The sequence below is a fragment of the Hirundo rustica genome, chromosome 2, assembly GCF_015227805.2.
Source record: "Hirundo rustica isolate bHirRus1 chromosome 2, bHirRus1.pri.v3, whole genome shotgun sequence".
Taxonomy (NCBI): domain Eukaryota; kingdom Metazoa; phylum Chordata; class Aves; order Passeriformes; family Hirundinidae; genus Hirundo; species Hirundo rustica.
In genome coordinates this window covers 22,721,815-22,744,334 of record NC_053451.1, presented here as the reverse complement: position 1 = coordinate 22,744,334, position 22,520 = coordinate 22,721,815, and the positions used below count along the sequence as shown (strand labels likewise).

Sequence of the window (22,520 nt, the reverse complement as noted above, 5' to 3'; positions counted from 1 at the left end):
CTTATAATGGAAGATTCAAATATAAACACTTAGTTCATTAAACAGAATCACAGGAAGATTTGTTGGTCTTCATCAATTTTTTTTTTGGTTGGTTGGTTGTTGGTTTGGTTTTTTGTTTGTTTTATTGGTTTGTTGTGGGGTTTTGTTGTTGTTTTGGGGTTTTTTTGTTTGTTTGTTTGTTTTTGTTTGTTGGTTTGGTTTGGGTTTTTTTCCCAACCATCTTCCCTGTTTCTTCTAAGTACCACATAGTTTGGATAAAATTAACCAAGCTGCTTGTTAGGCCATTCTGCTGTTAAAAAAATAGATCAAAGCTAGAATTGATCAGGTTTTCTTTTGAAGTAATCCAACATGAAACGTTGTCCTTGTCTAGTTTTGGAGTGGAGTTATTTTGATTTGGAGTGCTAGATACTTTTTTTATTAAAATATTAGGACAACATTATTGAAAATGTTCTCATTTTCTGGCCAAAAAAAAAAAAAAAAAATAGTAGGATTTTTTTCTTTTTTCTAGTAATTGAGTGTGTGGAAACATGATCAACAATTTCCTTGTTGTTTTGTCCAACTTCTTAGCACTGGCAAAAGCAGGGAAACATTTTTGGTAATACATCTGACACTGGTAATTACCTTATCAAAAGGTATTTTCCTAATCATTTCTTGTTAGATAACTGTCAACAGACCCTAGGCCAGACTAGATTAAAAGTCTCCAGTCTGACCTGGTAGCTGCCACTGAGAAGCTCATTGGTTACCTATTACCTGAGGTATTTGGGAGTGTAGTGGGAATCAAGCTGAAGCTGGCAGTGTTTGGAAAGGCGGCTGCCTTACTGTTCTGAGCGTGCAGTACACGGTGATCTGAACTAGATCTTAGCTCTGCACCCAATTCTACTCCTCATTACCTAATCCTTCAGTATTTTGCTTTTAACCTGGGAATGATTTCTTAGGAGGTGCAGCATCTACCTGGGAAATTTCCATCAGTGCCAGCCATGTGCTGGGTTTCTGTTTTCTGGGAAGATAGAAAATTTGCCCCCCTTTTTCCTGGCCGTACAGGTCAAACATCCTGTAATTGAAGTAATCTAAATAATCTTCTGCCTCTGATATCCTGCTGCTTCAGTACACAGTGGCACAACCACCTAGTGGGGCTGAAGCTGCTTCTCCTTGGTGCTGGTCTCCTGCAGGAGGTGGTGTGGAGGAGGGGAAGGAAGGTAGTTTAAACAGTTTTTTTATCTCTATTGGATCCCTGTCAGTAAGGGGAGGCGGCGGTGAAGAGCAATGACCTGAGCATAGCAAATGTTACCCTGTTGCATCATAATTATTTCATTTCTGAGGGGAAGTTAGAAGCAGCAACGGCAATAAAAGCAGTGGTTCCTGCCTTGTCTTCCAGAGCAGCATCAACAGGCACCTCTACCATGACGCTGCACTGCTTGCAGTTTTTTCTCTTGCTTCTGCTTGGTTCGTGGTGGCCAGACTCAGAGCAGCACGTGGCGGGAGCGGTGCGGGTCAGGGAGCACTATATAGCTGCACAGATCACTAGCTGGACCTACAAACCGGAGCCGGAGCAAAAGTCCAGGTAACAAAGTACAGCGAAAGGAGGATGAAATTAGTCCTCCCTTGTGCCTGAGAAGTGGTTTGTGTCTCTCATCTCCTGTGGAATTGCAGAGCCCAAGAGGACTTTGGAGTCTGTTGATTTCAGAGGAACCTGGTTGACCTTTAACACCATGATCTGAACTAGAGCCAGTGACATATTAAAAGCTCCTTTTTATTTGCTGCATTATTGGATAGAGTTATTTTTATGTTTTCAGAGCACTTCTGTTAAATAAGCTCCAGGACTTACTTTTGTCATTATTGCATAGCCTAATGTCGATTGCTTGGGTTTTTTTAATGTATTTATTTTAGGTGCATGGATGTTGAGCAATGTTAGGTTGAGCCACGGTTTGGTAAGATTTCAAAAACCTTAAGACTTTTGAATTTGCTGAAGGAATAATTATGTTCCAGTTTTGATGCTATCACTTTCACTTGCCTCAGAGCCAGATGAACTTTGGAACTAGCTGTACAGTTTCTGAGTTGTTCAGGAGTTTTGTGAAATGTTTATTCTGAGTTCTGATGAGTAAAGGTGGTAAGATCAAGCGTTACTCTGCTTCATTAAGTGAAAAAGAATGATTTTATTTTTTTTCAGATAGTGTTGCACAGTGGTCAGCCTACCTGCATCCACCAATCAAGAGTATTGAAATAAGTTATTTTTATTACTACTACTGTCCTTAGGATTATAAATACTGCACGTACAATGCTACAGATTACAGAACTTGGATGTAATTTCGAGTTCTGTTTAAATTAGGGGGAAAATTACTAAAAATTAAACATTAATATTAATTAAAAATTACTTGTTTTCCTACATTAAAAATTGGGGTGTTCTTTGATACTTCTGCTTTTATATATATATATATATATATATACAGATGGATTACTTGCCTTTTTTTTTTTTTTAATTTTTTTAAATTTTTTTTTTCCTAAACATTTATTGCATTTCAGGATCATATGGAAGAATTCTAGTTCAGATTATGACTTTCTAACTGCTTTTCTTCCCCAAGATTTAATTATAACAAAGATTCTTTGATTTCTAAAACTCCCTTGAAAGTTTAATAGAGCTAGTATAAGCATGATGTCAAACTGGCGAGACAGAAGAAAATAGGATTTAAAGGCAGGAACATGAAGCCAGATGCCATTTAAGGATTGACCTGAATGAATTAGAACTTCATTATCTTCTGCACTGGGCGCTGAGCATCAGCTGCTATTTGGTTAAATTTGCATTATGGATGGAGTGTTTTCATGCAGTAGAGACTCACAAGACTGTCTAAAACCTCAGCTGAAGTTCTCTGAGATAACCCAGCAGTATTTTATATGCAATATCTATTGAGTTACCTTGCCTAAGTATTTAGAGCAAGTCACATCCCAGATGGGTCTAATGAATTTTGTAGAGCTTATAGAAATTTAACTAAAACCCAAAACAAACAAACAAGCAAACAAAACCCAACAAAACTAGCAACTTAAAAAAAAAAAAAAAAAAAGACAACAAACCAGAAAAACAAAAAACCTCACAACACAAATATGCTCACTGAGGAAGAATTAATGGCTTGGATCCCAAAGGTATTGGAGTATGTAACTTGTGCTGATTTCAGTGGAAGCTGAATGTCTAAATGCAGTGTCAGAATCTGATACTTTGGTGCTTTTATTTCTAAATAACTGAGGAGAGGCTGAAAGGAAAATGGATTCTTCCTCAGTGATTTCCTTAATTTTCCAGTCATGCAGGCTAGAAAAGGATACCTAACATCTCTGAGTGTCAGTCTCATCTTCACAGAGTTTACCATGCTCAAGTGCTATTTATTTGTAAGGCACTTCAGCACAAAGTGAAAATATATTATCTGTGCATCTTGCAGTGTTGCTGCTGCAATTCCTAAAGTTATGTATCTAGACCTGCTTGCATAGTGTGATATTTCTGAAGTGTTAGTGCACTCTGTATTTTATTCCTCCTCACTATACAACTGATAAATTTCCTCTTCTACCCTACAGTCTTACATGCATATTCTCTTGAACATTGCCACATTAGGGCAGCTCTTGTCAATGAAGGTTGTGGATCCCATCCTTCCCCTTAAAGAGTTAAACAAAATTTTATCAATGACTTTAAGGAGAGAGGAATTAACTGAAACACCAATTTCTTCTGTCTGACTCTGCTGTGGCAAGAGGATTGCAGAGGAATTTACAAGAGATCTCTTCCAAAAGCGATCTCCCCCTTATGCAGTCTGGATGTTACTGAAGTGGGTTCTCTTTGTTCTCTCTGCTCAGCCTCGACATGCTTGAGCAGCCCATCCTCACTGTCAAGTGTGCCTGGAAGGGCATTACAAAGAAAGCAAGTGGAATTACTGTTGGATTCAGTCGTCGTACATACTGTAGTAAATCAAGCAATAAATGTGAATGGCTGTTATGCTCTCAGCCCTCTTCCCGTCATTATTTCCATTGCAGAAGTGCCCTGTGCTGGTTTCCTTCTGCTTGCCTAAATATTTTCTAAGAAAACATTGTGTGGTCTACTGGGTGCCAAATTGTTTACAAAACGAGACTAAGGGCAGTTGCAGTGTTTCTCATTTTCTAACGTGCTGTGAGATCCGTAATTGTTGTCAGAGAACAGCTTTGTGCTTGCCTCCAGAGTCATTCCTGTGACAGGAACCTGCTGCTAGTGCTGTTGTAAAACCATTCTGGTGAGTCCTAAAGTTCAAACATAGGGCTAAATAAACAGAAATCCAGATTTCTTTCACTGTGTCTTGTCAGATGCTTTCTAGGTTAAGTATGGTTGGGACATCTTCCTCTGTAGCTTGGACAAAACAAAGTCATCTTTACCCCAGAATCAAAAGGACCCATTAAAACCACCAGCAAAATCAGTGTTGAACTGTTCTAGGTATGCATATTGGATGCCCTATATGATCTGGCTCAGGAACATCATAGATTCTACAGAGTAAGAGGGGGAAGGGACGACACTACAAAGAGTTGGATTGTGTGCTTTGCCTTCAGTAAAATGTGCAAGTGATTAAATATATCTCCAAGATTCATTTTTTGAGGTATCCTTTAAACAGCAATGACCTCTCTGAGAATCTTTGTCCTTTCAATATTTTTTGTAACTCTTTTGGTTTCAGATTGGAACATTCAGATCCTGTATTTAAGAAAATTTCTTACAGAGAATATGAAGTGGATTTTAAAAAAGAAAAATCAGCAAATACCTTTGCAGGTAAACAGGAATTAAATGTTCTGAGTATTTTCCTTTGTTGCTTGTTTTAAAGCCACTGGCAACCTAAGCAAGCCTGTATTTTTGTGTCCATTATTTGCACGTGAACCAAATAGGCACAGGGGGTGAGGTCTCTGCCGTGCAGGAACGAGGCTTCCAAAGGCCATAGAAAGGTTAGGCTTTCAGAGGATGTGGCTGTCTGCAAATCAGTTGCACCATACAAAGTTGTTTCCTTTCTTTTCAGCGTCTGATGAGATTTACCACAGGCATGTATATTTGTATGGCACAGCTGCAGTGATAACACTGAGTTCACATGGAAGGAGCCTGAGGCCTGAAACTAAATATTTACAAAATAGTTTACAAGAAAAGAGACTAAGAAGCCAAAAGTTGTCTTAGTAGCCTTTTCAATTGCTTGTTTTTGCAACATGGGTAATAGGGGTACAAGCTCTTGAAACCTTTTGCAGGAAATGCCTCAAGAAATTTGCAGTGTGGAACTGATTATTTATTTGGATAACATTTGGGGTTTGAAAGATCTCTTTGTTCTGTGGCTTCTGTGAATTCAGAGTGCTACTTGAAGCAATGTGTTTGAATGTCTTTCTCTAAACTCTTAAACTATAAATTGTTTATCTTCTAGAACTATTTAATTAAATTGTATGTGAAAGATTCCTAGAAATTTGCAATGAACCTCAAGATGACTTTTGATAAAGTTTCTGTATCTGTAAATAGCTTTTTATCCCTAAATCTACTATCTTCCTGTGATTTTTAAGTGCTATTTGCCAGATACATAATTTATAACATTTCTGGCTATGCAATACAGGCTTTAAGTACTGATATGCCTCGTTATGGGTAAGTCTTCATTGCAGTGTTATTGCATTCTCTGCATTAATTTTGGAACGTGTACTTTGAGAGCCAGCATTTTCTAACGGGGGAGAAAATTCTTTGTTTCACTAAACATACTGTTTTATTAATATTTTCCTCTCTCTTATCTTGAATAACTACAGGACTTCTGGGACCAACCCTGCGTGCTGAAGTGGGAGATACTTTAGTAGTTCACCTTAAAAATATGGCTGACAAGCCAGTCAGTATTCATCCTCAGGGCCTCATTTACAGCAAAAATCAAGAAGGTAAATACTGTAAAAACTCTGTTTTGTTCATTTACTTGTAGACTACTGCATGAAATGTTGAGAGGGATCCAGATCAGTGTTTGAGGCTATGTGTAACACAGATATCTGTTGATCCTCGATCTCAACCTCACGTCCGTTATTTGTTCCTTTCTTGTTCTCCTGTGTAACACTAGGAATATGAGTGTCATGAGTACAGTTTCCTAACAGTGCTGATCATGCTGTTCTGATACTCAGCATTTAATGCTCAGCTTTGTAGTGCTTTGCTAGACCAGCAGAAAGAGATGATAAACTGTGACCAAATGGACAGTAAAATGTCTATACCAAGACGAGTATAGACATTTACTTGCTCATGCTTCTTGGATTGCCCTGTCCTGGGTGCTGAGACAGAGCTCTGACCCTCAGTTTACAAATTCATGCAAGACTTTGTTTTTTGTGTGGGTGCAAAAGGAGTTTTGCAACTCCATCTCATGAAGTTGAACAGGACATCTCATAGGAAGTGATGGGCAGTTCAGTTTGACTGTCTTATTAATTAATGTACTTTTTGCACTTTGGATTTCGATTCTCTGTCTCCCCTTTGTCATATTGCAGGTCTGTTGGATATGGCAGGCTCAGACATGAGCCATTACTGCTCACAGTGTGAATGTGCAGTGTACAAAAGGCGTAAGGCAGCAAGGCAGTGCCTGCCCAGGCAGTGGCTTTATGAGAGACAGTTAGAAAGGTGACAGAGTGAGCAGCATTCCACTGCAGAGCGTCAGTGAGCAAAGGCTGAAGCTTCATCCCATCCTAACCCTGGCCAGACTGACAAAGAGCCCAACCTTTTGGCAGGGATGATACTTCCAGGAAATCTTTAATCTGTAAGAAACAGGGTGGTGTTGAAATAGCTACTCTCCCCATGCTACTCTGAATGTGTGAGTGGAGTCATGAGTGATCTCTTTGAAGCTGAAATATCATATAAGCAAGATCAAACCAAGCTTTTGGAACTGATTGTAGGGAAATATTCCAGGCTTATTAATTGCTCTTTGTCTTCATGACGCCTCACTGACTCTTCTCTTGGCAGGCTCCCTGTATGATGACAGAACATCACCTGCAGAAAAACGAGATGATGCTGTACTTCCAGGCCAGCTCTACACATATGTGTGGGATATATCAGAAGAAATTGGTCCAAGAGAAGCTGACCTTCCTTGTCTTACTTATGTTTACTATTCTCATGAGAATATGGCAATGGATTTTAACTCTGGTCTGATTGGAGCATTGCTGATCTGTAAGAAAGGTAATGAAATGCAGTAAGCCTACTATAAGGTAATACATCTTTATTTCTTAACAAAGATGATAATGTATGATAATGAGAGAAGACACATTATTTTCTTTTTCACATCTTTACATGCAGTATAAACCAAATATTTTTAACATCATTCTTTTAGATGTTAAAGTTATTAAATGCCAGCTTTCATGCAGTTCCATCCTATAATTATAAGATGAGCAGAAAACATTAATAAATTTGCATTGCATTCATTTATTTGCATTGCAGATAAATATGTTTTCCTTTAGCGGTTGCATTTCCAGTTGCTTAACTGCTAAATTTATGACCTCAAATTTCTTGTCTTAGAATAAATATTTTCTAAAACTTCATTCAAAATGGTTTGGCCATTTCAGAGAATAAGGCAGGAAATAATTGTTTTATCCATTGTCTTTTAGAGGCTGTCTGATCCAGAACCTGGAATCTCTCTTCTGTAACATGGGTTTAAAATTGCAGAGCAGTGTGTATTTTGCTAGTCATTTGAAGATATGGCCAAATTTGAACAGATTATAAATCTTAGAATTGTTTTTTCATGTGATCAGGGGTTTTAGATTTTAGCAGTCTGAACCATTGGATTCCATCTCCACTAATAACTGGTGTCTTGTAGCACTTGTAAATAGCTGCTAGATACACATCCCTGGTTTAAGGGACAACTGAAACAATGTGCCACGGTGTAAAGTACTTAAACTACTTACTGGTCCCTTAAATCCAAGGTTTATCCAAGTTATATATCCTTCTTGTTGTGAACGTGCTGTGAGTTATTTAGCTTGGGTCAAAAATTTTGTGCAGACTGCATGGACTTGGACCTCAAAGCTTTCCTGAAAGTAAACAGAACACTGGTTCAGTGTGGGTTGCACAAGGACACTCTCCTCACCCACAGATACCCTTTTTAGTGCAGAACACACCTACTCTTATCACCCCAAAGGAGTGGCATTAGTATTAATTATGCTCCTCCTGAATTGTTTTGATGATCAGTGCTTTTAGTATTATCTAGGACTTGTTATTTTCCTAATTTTCTTGGGTTCTCTTTCTCTGGGTTTCTGTGTATATGTATATTTTATGGCATACTGTTTGAGCTGATCTGGGCAGATACTTTGAAACTACTTCCTTCTCAAGCTTCTCAAATTCATGCTCTCTGGGCTTGAGTAGGATATGAATTTGGGATGGACTGGTGTGACATCTACCTTCACGAAAATGCAGGTGTCCATTTCTGGCCAGAACAAAGACAAACAGCTCACTATGCATATTTTTAAGATTTCTGAACACAGTTTTTTGACTGGGCACTGTGTCTGGTAGATGTACAATGTACCTCTGTGTTTGGTCTGCCTGGCACAGAGTTTCGTTTCTTCGCTCATATGGTGCTGTGTTTTGTATTTGTGGCTTATTAGCACTGATAATACACCCACCCACGTTTGAGCTGCTGCTGAACAGTGCTTGCACACTGTCAAGACTTTCTCTTTTTCCTGCTCAGACCTCCCCAAACAGTGGGTTGGGAGGGGACCCAGATGAAACAAATTGGCCAATGGGCTATTTTCTACCATTAACATCATTCTGCAATAAAAGCTGGAGGCAGAGGAGGAAACAACAGTGTGGGGAGGACAAGGGGTGTTGACTTCCAAGGTGACTGTTTTTGAGAGACTGGCTGGGCATCAGTCAGCTTGTGGGAGATGATGAGTGATTTCTTCTGTGTTGCTAGTTGTTTACCCCTCTTTCCTTCACCTTTGAACCATCTTTATTGACCCATGAGATTTTTCTTTTTTGTTCTTCCTGTATTCTCTCCTGTCCTGTTGAGATGGGGAGGCATAATTTCTTCTATTGCTGTTTTTCCTAGGTAGAATAATCAACAAGTTTGCAAATTTTTAATTCCTGGAATCCAGAGGGACCAGATAATGTTTTGAAAGTAGCAAGTGGAAGTTTTTGATGTGAGCTATCTACAGAACTGTGTGGCATGTCCAGAATGAATTCTCCTTCTTGGCAGAAATTACATCTGTGTCACAAAATCAACCAGGACAGTTTCTTGTAACTAATCCAGCGCAGCAGTGTCTGTTGAAGTGTTTTGTGTATAAATGTTGTTTGCTGAGTGATCAGTTTTAAGCTTTTTAAAAGGGCTGATGACCTCAGTGCTTGAAAAGGTGCTGTTCACACTGCTGGTGACTCTGCCATCACTCTTCTCCTTGCCTCACAGTCTGAAAAGAGAGGGCAACACCTGACTGTGAACTGGAGGTGTTTGATGCTCCCCTTCATTAAGGTGATCTCTGCAACACATGGCCAGAAATTGTCTGAGACAATTCATTGCATGATGTTTATCCTCTCTGGAATACTTCAGACTTTTGATTTGGTGGTTACCCAATCCAAAAGTACTTCCAGAAATAAAATCACATTATGAGCATTCTTAAGGCCTTGTTTTGATCTGGCTCAGCCAGTACATGCTAACAGGTGAAGCAAGCTCATTAGATACACATTAGTGCAACTGCACATGAAATCTGCCTTATTTCTGCTTTAAGTTAAGACCTGTTGTTTCTCCTTCACAGGAAGTCTAAATGAGGATGGGTCACAGAAACATTTTGACAGGGAATATGTACTGATGTTCGGTGTGTTTGATGAAAACAAGAGTTGGCAAAGATCAGCATCAGTCAAGTATACAATTAATGGCTATTCTGATGGAACGTTACCAGGTACTGTCCAGGCTTGTGTGAAATTAAACTAACATTTATGACCACTGAATATTACCTTCAGTTGCTTTTCATGCACAAGAATGAGAATGTGGGGAAATGGGATACAGCCTTTTTTAGAATGTGTCTGTGAGCATCTAAATTCTGGAAGAAAAACTGTGCTGCTGAAGGGAAGTCATGCTAAATTACTGGTAGGAGCAATGAGATTGCTTCTAAGAAGACTTTTGCTTGAAGAAAAGGATTACTAACTTAAAAAAAAAATGTAGTAAGCTCCTCTTTTTTTTTTTTTTTACCAAGCTGATGGTGAGACAGTGATTTGATTAAGTGAATTGTTGGTTCTACATCATATAGATCCTGCTGGGTGAAAAACTTCTTGAAAGTGGAAAGTCAGTTATCATTAAAAGACTCAATTAAGTGAAAAGTCTAGGAAGATGATGGTGGGGCTATTCTGTTACTAGTGTTTTTCTGTTCTGCTAAGAAAAAAACTTTCATATCTCTCTCCCATCCTTTGAGCAAATACATAAGGTTTTCTTAAGTGGAGATTTTTTAAAGGAACTATTGGAGAGGGTAGTTACTGTCACCAGGTACTGCCATCAGTCTTTAGCTTAGATCCTTGTTTTGTTCTTTGCCTTTCCTGCCCTGCTTTCACCTCACTCCCCAGGCAAGGCCAGGTCAGCTTTCCAAAAGAAGGCACTGTTTTTTTTCCTTATTTTGCCATCTCATTGTAAGTCAGTTTGTCACTTGAAGGTAAGATTTTAACACCTGTCTTCCACTGGCCTACAGGATTTTGGTATCTGTTCCATTTACACGCTTCTGAAACTTCCTCTTGTTGCAAGCATCAATCACAGCAATTTTTTTTTAATGTTTTCAGTGAAGATTCACTTCAAACCCAGGATGCATGGGGAACTTGCATGATTTGCCTGCGTTCTGAACCCTAATCTCATGTCTCTTTCAGATTTAGAGGCTTGTGCATACGACAACATTAGCTGGCACTTGATAGGAATGAGTTCCAAGCCAGAAATCTTCTCCATTCATATCAATGGCCAGTCCATGGAGCAAAAACATCGCCGAGTTTCTGCTGTTAACTTGGTGGGAGGAGCCTCAACCACCATAAACATGACCGTGACTGAGGAAGGAAGGTGGCTCATATCTTCTCTTGTCCAAAAGCACCTGCAAGGCAAGGAAACCTAGTTATTAGGCACATGTAAAGCTGTCTTTATCTATGTCCCAAATGGCTTCTACTGTTTTGCAACAGTACAGTTAATCTGTTTCAGGTGGTTTTGTCATTTCACTAAGAAATTGACCCAAGAACAGGGCATTCTGTTGGAAGTGTATGGTGAACTGATAGATGTTCTTATCTGCAGCTTTACTGCAGTGTCCACCTTACAGAGCAGCAGTGATTCAATACTCCAGCATCTAAGTGTCTGTGAATTGTTCAGATAAGCACCACTATAGATTTAGTAAGAAACCACCTGTTTCCTGAGAAACTGAGTGCTTTCACCTAAGGCTACTTCAATGTGATGAAAATATTTTCTGTTTGTCATTTGAAAGTGGTATCTTTCAGCAATGATCAGAATTCTGTTTTAAAGAATGAGGAAAGAAATCTGTCTTATAAGAGCTGGAGATATTTTTGGGGGGTCAAAAACAGCCGAAGTGGTAAGAGTTCCTCAGATGGGAAATCACTCTGGTCCTGTTTCCTCTCAATTAGCTGGCATGCACGGTTACCTCACTGTAAGGGACTGTGGGGACAAAGAGGTGAAGAAGAGTCGTCTCTCCTATAGAGAACGTCTTATGGTCAAAACCTGGGACTATTTCATTGCTGCAGAAGAAGTTACCTGGGATTATGCCCCAAATATTCCAGACACCCTTGATAGGTAAAATAATACTTTGTCAGTATAAGAGAGAATGTTAGCATGAAATCACAGGATAATTCTATTTGGAAAGAACCACTTGGTATCCAAGAGCAAGGTTGGATCCTGTTGCAGTGGACCTTATGCAGTTGCATTTTTATAGTTTCCAAGTGCAGGGACCCCTCAGCTTGTCTCGGCAACTTTGCAACTTTACAGTGAAAAAGCTTTTCCTTATATCTAAACGTTCTTTCTCACATTGCACCTTGTGTCCATTGTGTCTCATCTCTTCACCATTCAGCTCTGAGAAGCATGTGGTCCTGCTTTCTCTATAATGTCAATGTGATAGTTGAGGTTAAAGATAAGATGCTCCCTCAGCTATGTCTTTGCATGACTGAAGAATCTGGAATTTTGCTTCTAAGCCAAGTGCTCTGGCTCCCTGATCACCACAGTGGCCCTTCACTGGACTCTCACCAGTGTCAGTGCCTTTCTTTGCTGAGAAGCCCAACAGTGGACACCTTCTGCTTCTCACTGGGAGCCCAAAATAACAAGATTACTTAGGAATTGTCCAAAGTAGCATACAAGCCTATTTTCTAAAATACTTCTCAGCATCAATTCTGTTGAAATAAACAATCCTTAAGAGGAAGAGAAAGGGAGGGACTATTTCTGGAGATTGAAAGTTTTTACAAGTTCAGTACAATAAGGTGACAGGAGAAAGAGCTCTCTATAGATGACCTCTGCACAGTCCCAATGTAGATGGAGTACAAATCATAATAAGTAAGCATATTGGGCTGTTTTGCTCAACTTAAGACAAATAGAAGGAATTCTGTAACATACATGATGTCATAGTATATAGTGCTATCAGTGCACTGTGGGGTTAAATTTGCAATCTGTCAATTCCCCAATGCTATTTGCACCTTTACAAGTCTTTGCAAGCTGATATTCATAAGAATCTTTAAGGATTTAAGGAGGACAAAACAAATTCCTAATTCTGTAAGGGTTATAGTTTCATATACCTCCTTAGAAATACAGTGTTGGCACAACTCGTTCTCCTTTGGCGTGATTTGCTTCCCTTATGTGCTCTTGAACTTCACAGAACTAACATTTATATCTTTCCTGCCCATCACACTGCCTCACTTAACCACCAGAGTGCTCCGATTTTTCCTCCTTTGTTCAAAACTGCAGAGTTTATCCCTTTACTGTAACGTTTTTTGAAGTATGAATGACAAAAACATGTTGCTCTGTGTAAATTCGAAGTGTTTATTCCAGCTTTTCTCTCAGCATTAACAGTTTTAATGTTTGAAACCTCTGTGTAACACTGCTTACTGTATGGTGCCTGGCTGGGATTAGGGTTGTGTTCCTATTTCTCCTGGAGTCTTTGCTACTATCAGCAAATTTTTCTCTATGCTCAACTAGGCCTTTGAAAAAGGAGAACAGTGATTTCTATCTTACCTTGAAAGTACCTGCTGCTCCAGTTTGTTTCTTACTTGTATGTACACTGTTAAATTAAAGGTAAACTCTGATATTAATTGGTCATATGTAATAACAAAACACAAGTGATTGTCGAAGATTCTTCTTATCTAATTTAGGTTAGAATTTGGGGTGAAAAGCATTAAGTTAGTTTAGGGTTTGGATTTTTTTTTCAAGCAGTGAGATTTCTACCAGTTGCTTGAACACTAATTTTGTATTTTAACAGATGCTGCTATTCAGGTTTTGTTGAATATTTCTTTTTTAAATTTTTTTTTTCTTTTTGTTTTCCTTTATTTTTAAGACACTATAAATCACAACACTTGGACAACTTCTCCAATCTCATAGGTAAAAGGTATAAAAAGGCTATTTTTAGGCAATATACTGATGCCAGCTTCACCAAACGCCTGGAAAATCCTCGTCCCAAGGAAACTGGAATCTTGGGCCCTATTATCAGAGCTCAGATCAATGATAAAGTCAAAGTAAGTAACATTAATACAGAGATTATTGGTTTTCATTGAGGCAGAGATACAAAGGAACTAGCTTGATTTGTGTTGTGTTTCAAAGAATATAGCTGATGTTCTAAATATTGGCCCTGTTAAAAGGTATGATCACAAGTAACAGTGTTTAGCTTGCATTTTTCAGTATTCCTTCTATAGTTTCTGTGATTGTGCTTTATTTTACAACATAAACGTGCTTCAGTCGCACTCTATAAAATGTGTGTTGACATTCCAAAATGTGGGGGAAAAACCCTAGACATGGGTGGACTTCTGAGGGGATTTATATGTGAGGCTGAACTTCATGAGCCTCTTGTTTCTTATGCTGATATTTTTTTCTGGCTGTTTTAGACAAAGGTACTCAGTTTCCATAATCAAATGTTATTTCATGAGGTTATACCATGAAACTACAAAACATCTGCATTACAAACTTGTGCTGCTGCAACATCCACTTGTCTTTCTGTTGTCATTTAATAATGCACCATGAAGTTCCATGGCCTTTAACTTCTATAATTTCCACCATGACTCTGTGGCTCTGAATTTGAGCTTAGCATGTTCCTTTTTTTCTTCTCTTTCTCTGTCTCTCTCTTTTATTTTTTTTTTTTTTTTTTAATCCTGATTTTGTCAAGAATAGGCAGGAAAATTTATGTTTTCCTTACATATCCCCTCTGGGTCTTAGAATCTGTGACAAGTTTTGGTTTTAAATTTTCTTTTCTCCCATACTGGAGGTTTTTAAGGACTTCAGTCAGTAACTTCATATTCCCAGAGATAGTGTGTGCCTAGTAGCTGGCAGAAGAAATGTTCTTTTTAGACCTTCCAGAGCCCAGCTGTAAGCAGCTGAATTTCACTCAGTGGGGTCTACAAAGTTCATCAGAATGGTAACAGTATTCATTCTTTGGCTTTATATATATCAAACAGTATTTAAGACACCCTTTTGCCTTCCTGGTACTTTCTGGGCTAAACCCAGGCAAATTCTACTGTAGTGGTAACTTCATTATGTATTCAGACAAGGATTTGTTGAATTCTAATTATGTTTTTTTTTTTCATTTGCCTATCAATGTAGATCGTATTCAAAAATAAGGCCAGTCGACCCTACAGCATTTATTTCCATGGAGTGACACTTGCAAAGAATGCAGAAGGAGCTGATTATCCTCTGGATCCCACAGGTAAAAAATTTGTGAAATATATTTTTGCACATCACTAACTGTTATGGATGGTTTTGTTGCTTTGAAGGGGTGCTGTGGCTGGGAATGTGCATGACTGGGAGACCTCAGTTCTGTGCTCTGCCTCTGCTTACCTGCTGTGTTGCCTTGTAGAGAAACCAAGGTATTTTCTGCAAAGCAGAGACAAATACCTTCTATTTGTTGTCTTAGTTTTCTGTTCTTGTTTGTGATTTTAGAGAGACAAAAGCTCTTGCTGAACTTCAGTTATCTCAAGGTAGCTTTTAATGGCCAAACTGCACCAATGTTATTAGAAGGTGCAGCTTGATATTAAGATCTGTGTCTGAGTTTGTAGCATTACTGTTCTTGTTTTCCCTTAGGCAATGGCACCCAGAGCAGAGGAGTTGAACCAGGGAAGACGTACACTTACGAGTGGAAAATTGCTAAAACAGACCAACCCACTGCACAGGATGCACAGTGTATTACAAGGCTGTATCACAGTGCTGTAAATATTGAGAGAGATATAGCCTCTGGACTGATTGGCCCACTTCTGATTTGTAAAAGTGAAGCACTGACACAAAAGGGTGTGCAGGTAACTTGTTTGGGCAGATTTTGGTCAAGTAATGTTATTTGGTCTTCACTGAATTTAGTTTTACTTTCCTTCGAGAACTGTTCTGTAGAGAGCAGTTAAACCAATAGGCTCCTGAAGGAGCAATCCTCTAACTGTCCATAGCAGTAGAGGAATTATGTTCTGTGTTTCTTAGCAAGAGCTAAGAAAGGTCAACAAAAGGTCAGCCTGACTTGAAAGCCTATTTCTAGACTTGATAATAAATTTTCCTGCTGCTATTATATTTTCATACTCTGAAGATCTTTAGATCCGACCAGGTCCTTTACTCCACGGCATCTGACAATCTTAGGCACAATGAATCTAGAACAAACAAAACAGCATGGGAGGGCTCTGGGAGAGGGCTTCCCTTTACCAGTTATTGAAATCTTTCTTGTCAAAGACTTGAGCAAGACTTGAGATTAAAAAATATCTAAAGCTTTGTCAGGTCAAACCGGAAGTCTGGCGGTGTTACAGAGAACCCAATAATAAACCACCTGTGTATCAGCAGTGCTAGAGGCTTGCCCAGTGTTCTACCACAGGTTGGTTGCAGTAGTAGGATTGAACTTTGGATCTTCTACTCCCTTCCCCATAGCCTTTGGATCACACTTTCCAGGACTTTGGTGAAGCTTATGCTGCTTATATAGTAAGAAAGAGATTGTAGCATTGAGTTCTTAACACGTGTGTCTGCTGATAAAATGTAATTGTGGTGTTGACTGTCTTTCAGAAAAAGGCAGATGAGGAGCAGCAGGCAATGTTCGCTGTGTTCGATGAAAATAAGAGCTGGTACCTAGAGGATAACATCAAGGAGTACTGCAGCAACCCAGCCACTGTTAAAAGGGATGATCCCAAGTTCTATAACTCAAACATAATGCACAGTGAGTGTGAGACTGAGATGAATAATAGGAAAGCTTATATGAACCTGAGCACTCAGTGGTTGCTTCTTCTCAGAAGTATGTGTGATCGGGGAATCCTCCGGAGAGTCAGTGAGCCTCTAACCGTGCCAAGTGGCAATGGACAGAAGTAGGAAATATCATAGGAATTTGAAAGGTTGGGAAAGGCCTCCAAGATCATCTCCAACTTCTGACCTAATACCAGCATGCCCACTAAAACATATCGCAGAGTGCCACGTTTGCTTGTTTTTTTGAACACTTCCAGGAATGATGACCCTGTAAGTTCCTTTGGGAGCCTGTTCCAGTGGTTGAACAGCTCAGTGAAGAAATTTTTCCTAATATCCAACCTGAACCTCCCCTGGTGCAACTTGAGGCCATTTCCCCTTGTTTTATTGCTAGCTGCCAGGGAGAAAAGGCCCACACCTTGCCACTAGTAGCTAGGCTGGCTCTGGACCCAGAAACAAAGACAAGGGTCAGCTAAATTTTGATGCAGCACCCTGCTGCCCTAGAGATAATATATTCAGAGATGGAAATTACCATGATTTCAGCCCTGTGCCGGTGTCTTTCCAGTGCAAACATGAGTCCAGTGGACTGGCATCAAATAACAGGAAGTTTTAAAATAAAAATACTGAAACCAGTTTTACTTTGCTTTCCTTTTAGCAATAAATGGCTATGTGTCTGACAGCAGCGAAATCCTTGGATTTTGCCGAGATACTGTGGTTCAGTGGCACTTCTTCAGTGTTGGCACTCATGATGAGGTCGTCTCTGTTCGCCTGGCTGGACATTCTTTTCAGTATCAAGGGAAATACGAGGATACATTGAGTCTTTTCCCAATGAGCGGAGAATCGGTCACAGTAGAAATGGACAATGGTGGTAAGTGGTGGAACTGCAGTGTTTGACAGCACTTCTAAGACATTGTTTAATCTCCAGTCTATAAGGACTTACCTAAATAGGGAAAAAACCCTTCTGATAAACACAGTGCTGGAAAACATCGAATCATTCCCCAGTGCAAGTGATGTTCATGGAGTCTTGCTGGCTGCACCAACTTTGCATAACTGTATGCTGCACTGAAGCTCTTTTTGTTGGCTGTCTTGTAATTTGTTTTTCTTCACTTCACAACTAATACTGGAGTTAGTAATGGTAATTTTAAGGCAAGAATCTTCTTAGAAACTGGTATCAAGTCCATTGTATGATTTCCAGGTTTGCCACATTCTTTTCTATCCTGAGCAGTGTAAAATGGGCTGAAACTGTCAAATTCTGCTGGTCATTACTGAGCAAAATGGCTCCACCTGACCTTAGGCTTGTGGTCATTCAGCAGCAGTAAAGTCTGCCTGCCTGAGCCAGGTCACTGGTCTGTGGGATGCATCTCAATATCTACACAGAATTAATGCCATGTCTTGGAAGAGGGGGCATCAGAACCCATGTAGTCCACATTTAAGGCATTACTTCCAAAAGGACAGATTCTTTGTTGTAGAAGTCTGTGCACTTTGAGTGATCCTTTCTAAAATCCCTCGAGGTTTAAGTATCCTTATCACATTTAAAATATTTTATTTTTTAAAAAATATATTTTATGTATTGCACAGCATCAAGACGTTTTAACATAAAAATGTTTAAGTGGCTTGTATTGCTCAAGACTAGGGAATCATTAAAACTTTATTAGACTTTATAGAAACTTCCCCAGTAATAAAGTTGTATTTTTGCTTGATTTTGGTATGCATTCTATTCTTTCCATCTAGGGCATATTTTCTTTGATAAATTTGCTGTGAGTAAACAGAAAGGCTGTGCATGTTACTTCAAGCTGATCAATACAGGAAGAACTGTATGTGGCCTTTTTAATAAAACCCCCTGTTTTCTCAGGGTGTTAATTCCGTCTATTCTGTCATTTCTGCTAGTTCCAAAAGCAAGGTGTAACAAGCAAAGAATTTGATTTGATGTTGTCTGGGGAAACAGATTTTATTTTCTTCTCTGAAGATCCTAGTTTCCAATAGAGAACTTATGTTGTGACTAGGTTTTGGAGGAATTATTAAAACCTTTAAATTAATCTGAGATGCCTCAGATTGGCAGCTTAGTAGCTTGTGCCAGATTGGAAATTCAAATTGCTTTATTCTTATTATACTTATTAAAGATCATCCATTATTCATTCAAAAGCTTTTAAAATACTGTGTTTATCAGATGTTTGCCAACATTGCCACACAATGTATTTGCTCTGCTCAGAATGTTCTATCTATGTAGCAGTGCATGCACTAGTAAGGACAGGATAAAATTGAAACTTTATCTTGAAAGGTCTCACTCTTAGATCCAGATCTAAACATAGGATCCTTTAATTTGTTTCTTTCTTTTTCATATCCATCTCTTTCATGGGTTATTTTTGGCTTCAGGTTCTAGTTACAGCTTAATCTATGGAGAAGAGTTCCATCTCCTAGATGTGTTTATATGTGCTCTTATTTGTCTACATTTAATAAGTCTTTTTCATTGCAATGAGAGCCCATGAATATCCCAGATAAAAATTAGCAGTCTGCTATAGCAGATGCAGTAGAAGCAACCCCAGCTATTTGCCTTGGCCACTTACTTGATAGACAATGTCCACTCTCATAACACTTTTATTTCAATTGCAGGTACTTGGCTTTTGGCATCCTGGGGCACCCCAGAAATGAGTTATGGCATGAGGCTGAGATTCAGGGACGCTAAATGTGAGTCTGAGGAAGATGAAACATTGGATGTTGTGGATTTAACTCCCACCAAGACTGAAAGAAAGGCTGTTCCCACCTCAGCTGAGGAAGATGTGCAAGAAAATGAGGAGGACAAGGAGGAATCAGATTATCAGGATTACCTGGCTTCTTTTTACTCTATCCGAGGCTCAAGAAATGCAGCAGGTGATGAAGAAAAACAAAATCTTACAGCACTGGCCTGGGAGCAGTATGAAGACACTGATGCCTCGAGTTCTGAGGTGGCAGCTGGCTCAGGTCTGACAGCTATAAATAGTAGTGGAACAACAAACAACTCTAAGTTCTCAGAAACTCCTATCACTCCTCTTCCCCCAGTCAAGGCCGAAACATTCCAGACAAATCACACATCAGTCACAGCAGAAGAGGATTTATTTTTAGTTACCACAAGTGATGGAGAGGCTGACTTGGTATTTGTGAATAGAAGCCAGAGCAACTATGAAATAACTCACAATAACATGTCCTCAGGTGAACACTTGCTGAGCAGTGGGGAAGGCCCAGTGAATGTTGCAGAAGAACTTCCAGCTGGTGGAAAGGACAGTAAACCTTTTCCAGATGAACATCAAGAGCAAAGCACAGGAAGAGGAAATTTTACCACTAATAAGAAAAGGAAAAGGCGAAGCTCACTGGCCATTAAGTTTTACTCTGTCCAAAAGATGAATGCCCTTCTAAATCATGTCCGAAATAAAAATGCCTCATTTTCTGACAAGACTGATGCACCTCATTCTGTGCATCATACAGAGGACACATCCAATGAAGCCATGGTGGGAACTGGCCAACTGCCAAATGAATATGAGGATGATCTGGAAGAGGAGGGAAAGAGGATGGAAAATGCCACACACAGAGTTAACTTGACACTGGATTTGGACCTCACAGTAGGAGATGAGTCTAATGCATCCAGCCTTTCTGAACCCAGGATATCCAAAGATAAACCAGCAGATGCTTTTTCTTTAGAATATATGTTAGACAGTACAAGCCCTAACTCCAGCCCTGCTGTAGTGAAGAACTTACTCGAATCATCATTGCCCGGGGCTGGGAAATATTCATCTAAAATGACTAGTGAGGAATGGAATTTGGTGTCTTCAAAGACGAATCTGGGATTAGAGGCAAGCTTAGATAAATCTGCTGATGGTAAGTTACATCATCATGGCAGAAATGGTACAGCATCCATAAATAAGGATGATATGAAGAAGTATCAAAGGTTCTCACATCTGATGGGGGAAAACCAGAAAGGAATCCACGTGGACCCAACTCAGAGAGGAAAGGAGGGAAACAACAACGATACCTTGACTTTGTCTGGAACCTTCATCAAGGTCCGTAGGAGAAAGAAGGATGATGCAAAGATCACCTACTTGCTGAGCCCAAGGAGTAAAAACCCCAAAAAGCCCAGCAATTCCACGGTGGGGTTTGGCCGTGCGTTGTTTCCGGGTGGGACCAACCACACCGCAGCGCCGTGTTGCACAAACGCCACCAAGGAGCCCGGTGAGGTCAGCCAGAGGGTGGATCTGAGTAGAGCCAGGCACGGAGAGTCGCTGAACCACACCCTCACCCCGCGGCAGTTTAGGCCGTCCATCACAATCGGGCTTCCCCGAACCGACGGAGACTACGAATACGTGATAGGAGAGTCCTACAGCGACGAAAGCTTGGCTGGGGAATACGAGTACCATTATGTGAGCTTTGATGACCCCTACATGACAGACCCCAAGGTGAACATCAGCAGGCAGCGTAACCCTGATGACATCGCTGAGCACTACCTGCGCAGCAGGGGCAACGAGAGGAGATACTACATCGCAGCTAAAGAGGTCTGCTGGAACTATGCAGGATACAAGAAAAGGTTTGCCTTAAATAGTTTGCTTTCATTTGGCCATCCTGGCTTTCATTTGGCTTTCATTTGGCCATCCTGAAACCTCCTTGCAGAATGTTGATTCACATGCTGATAAACTTAAAATCATCTGTAATGTGCCATCTGATTTCCAACATTTCAGTGGCAGAACCATGAGAATTTTCCACGGGAGACTCACACCCCTTAGAAATATCAGTGAGATTACTATAATCAAGGACAACACAGCTAAGAACTCTTTTTTTTTTCTTAACCCTCTTTTGTAGACTCACTAGAAAGAGTCTTCAATACATCAGTTAGAAAACTCATTGTAAGAGTTCAAGAGGGAATCTTGCAGGTTATTTTTGTTGTACTTGAATGACCTGTTTTACTTTGTGCTCTAGTTCTTGGTACCTGTACGTAGGACAAAGACCTCCTTGTGCAATGTCTTTCCAGGAATTTGATGGACTAACTGATGGAATCTAGGGTGGGATGTGCTTCTAGGCAGAAGAAATCAGTTTCTAGCACTAGCAGGAAATAGTTCTGGTGTCTCAGTTCTGTGTTGGAAAATGGGATAACAGCACTTTCCAACTTCACAAAGCTGCAGTATTGAAAAGTATATGAAAGCTGCAAAGTGTTTAACCACACTGGAGACTGCCTTATATTAAGAGTAAAAACAAAGCTGCATGAAGTATTATTGTTGCTCCTGCTGTTTAGGGGAATCAGAATCTGGATCACAAACCCTAATGTTGAGGGATTTTCTTACGTTTTGATGGGGAAGACTGGCTACTGTGCCACAGCAAAAAATATCTGAGAATATACTGAGAGAAACACTGTACTAAAAATTCACTCTCTTAATTGATACAGGTTAGGATCAGTGCTCACCCAACGAGGCAGAGAATTCCTTGTTCACTTTTCATCAGAAAGCTGAACCAAAGCTTGCACAACTAGATTTTTATCAAAAGCAGCCAAAACAGGAACAAGAAAATTTTCATTATGCAAAATTAATCTGCAAATGTAGATTATTTCTCAAATTGAATTTCCATTTAGCTTGATGGAAATAAAACTTTTTCAGTATGCTCTAGGTTTTATTCCTGCCTCATCTCAGTCCATATAAATGGCACTTGCAAAATTAGCAGAAACAAGACAGTTTCTTCGGGCACTTGCAAAATCAAGAATTTTTTTATGCTTAGACCTCTATATAGGTGTCTCCAGAGATGTTCATTCTCAGCTGGTGCGAGCTGCATAGTTCCAGTGAATTTAACAGAGCCCATGGCATATCCTGTCTCTGTGTGTTTGAAGAGCTAAAACCCAGCCTTTCTCTTATGTACCTTATGTTAACTTTCTGGTTTTTGCCAGAATTGATAATAAAGTAAGATTTTTAGGGAACAGAAGCATTTCAGTGCTTCTATTTAAGATCTGAACAACAGTTTGAATGTCTAAAAGCTTATTTTACCACGCCACCTCTGTGATGCAAAATGCAGATATCAGATGTAAGGATCTGTGAGGCAGTAGGGTGTAGGCGATAGGTTCACTACATCCAGCCAGGCTCTAGCTCAGATTATTAAGGCTGAAGAAAAAAGGAAAACAGAGCTCAGATGGGTTTTGAGAGACTTGGAGTTTTTCAGTAATAGTTGATGAAATGGTTGAGGGAT

General features: G+C 39.6%; 1 protein-coding gene across 1 annotated transcript; it reads left to right on the top strand.

Annotated features, from left to right (window-relative positions):
• The first annotated feature begins 1,387 nt into the window (after nucleotides 1–1,387).
• Nucleotides 1,388–21,351, top strand: F5 (coagulation factor V). The gene is made up of 14 exons (XM_040053871.2): nucleotides 1,388–1,561; nucleotides 4,674–4,765; nucleotides 5,764–5,886; nucleotides 6,944–7,156; nucleotides 9,715–9,858; nucleotides 10,811–11,032; nucleotides 11,564–11,729; nucleotides 13,474–13,651; nucleotides 14,730–14,832; nucleotides 15,207–15,418; nucleotides 16,158–16,308; nucleotides 16,984–17,196; nucleotides 18,939–20,880; nucleotides 21,270–21,351. Exons 1-14 carry the CDS (start codon nucleotides 1,401–1,403, stop codon nucleotides 21,349–21,351), a joined length of 4,002 nt encoding a protein of 1,333 aa, XP_039909805.1. The 5' UTR covers nucleotides 1,388–1,400.
• The last annotated feature ends 1,169 nt before the right edge of the window (nucleotides 21,352–22,520 follow it).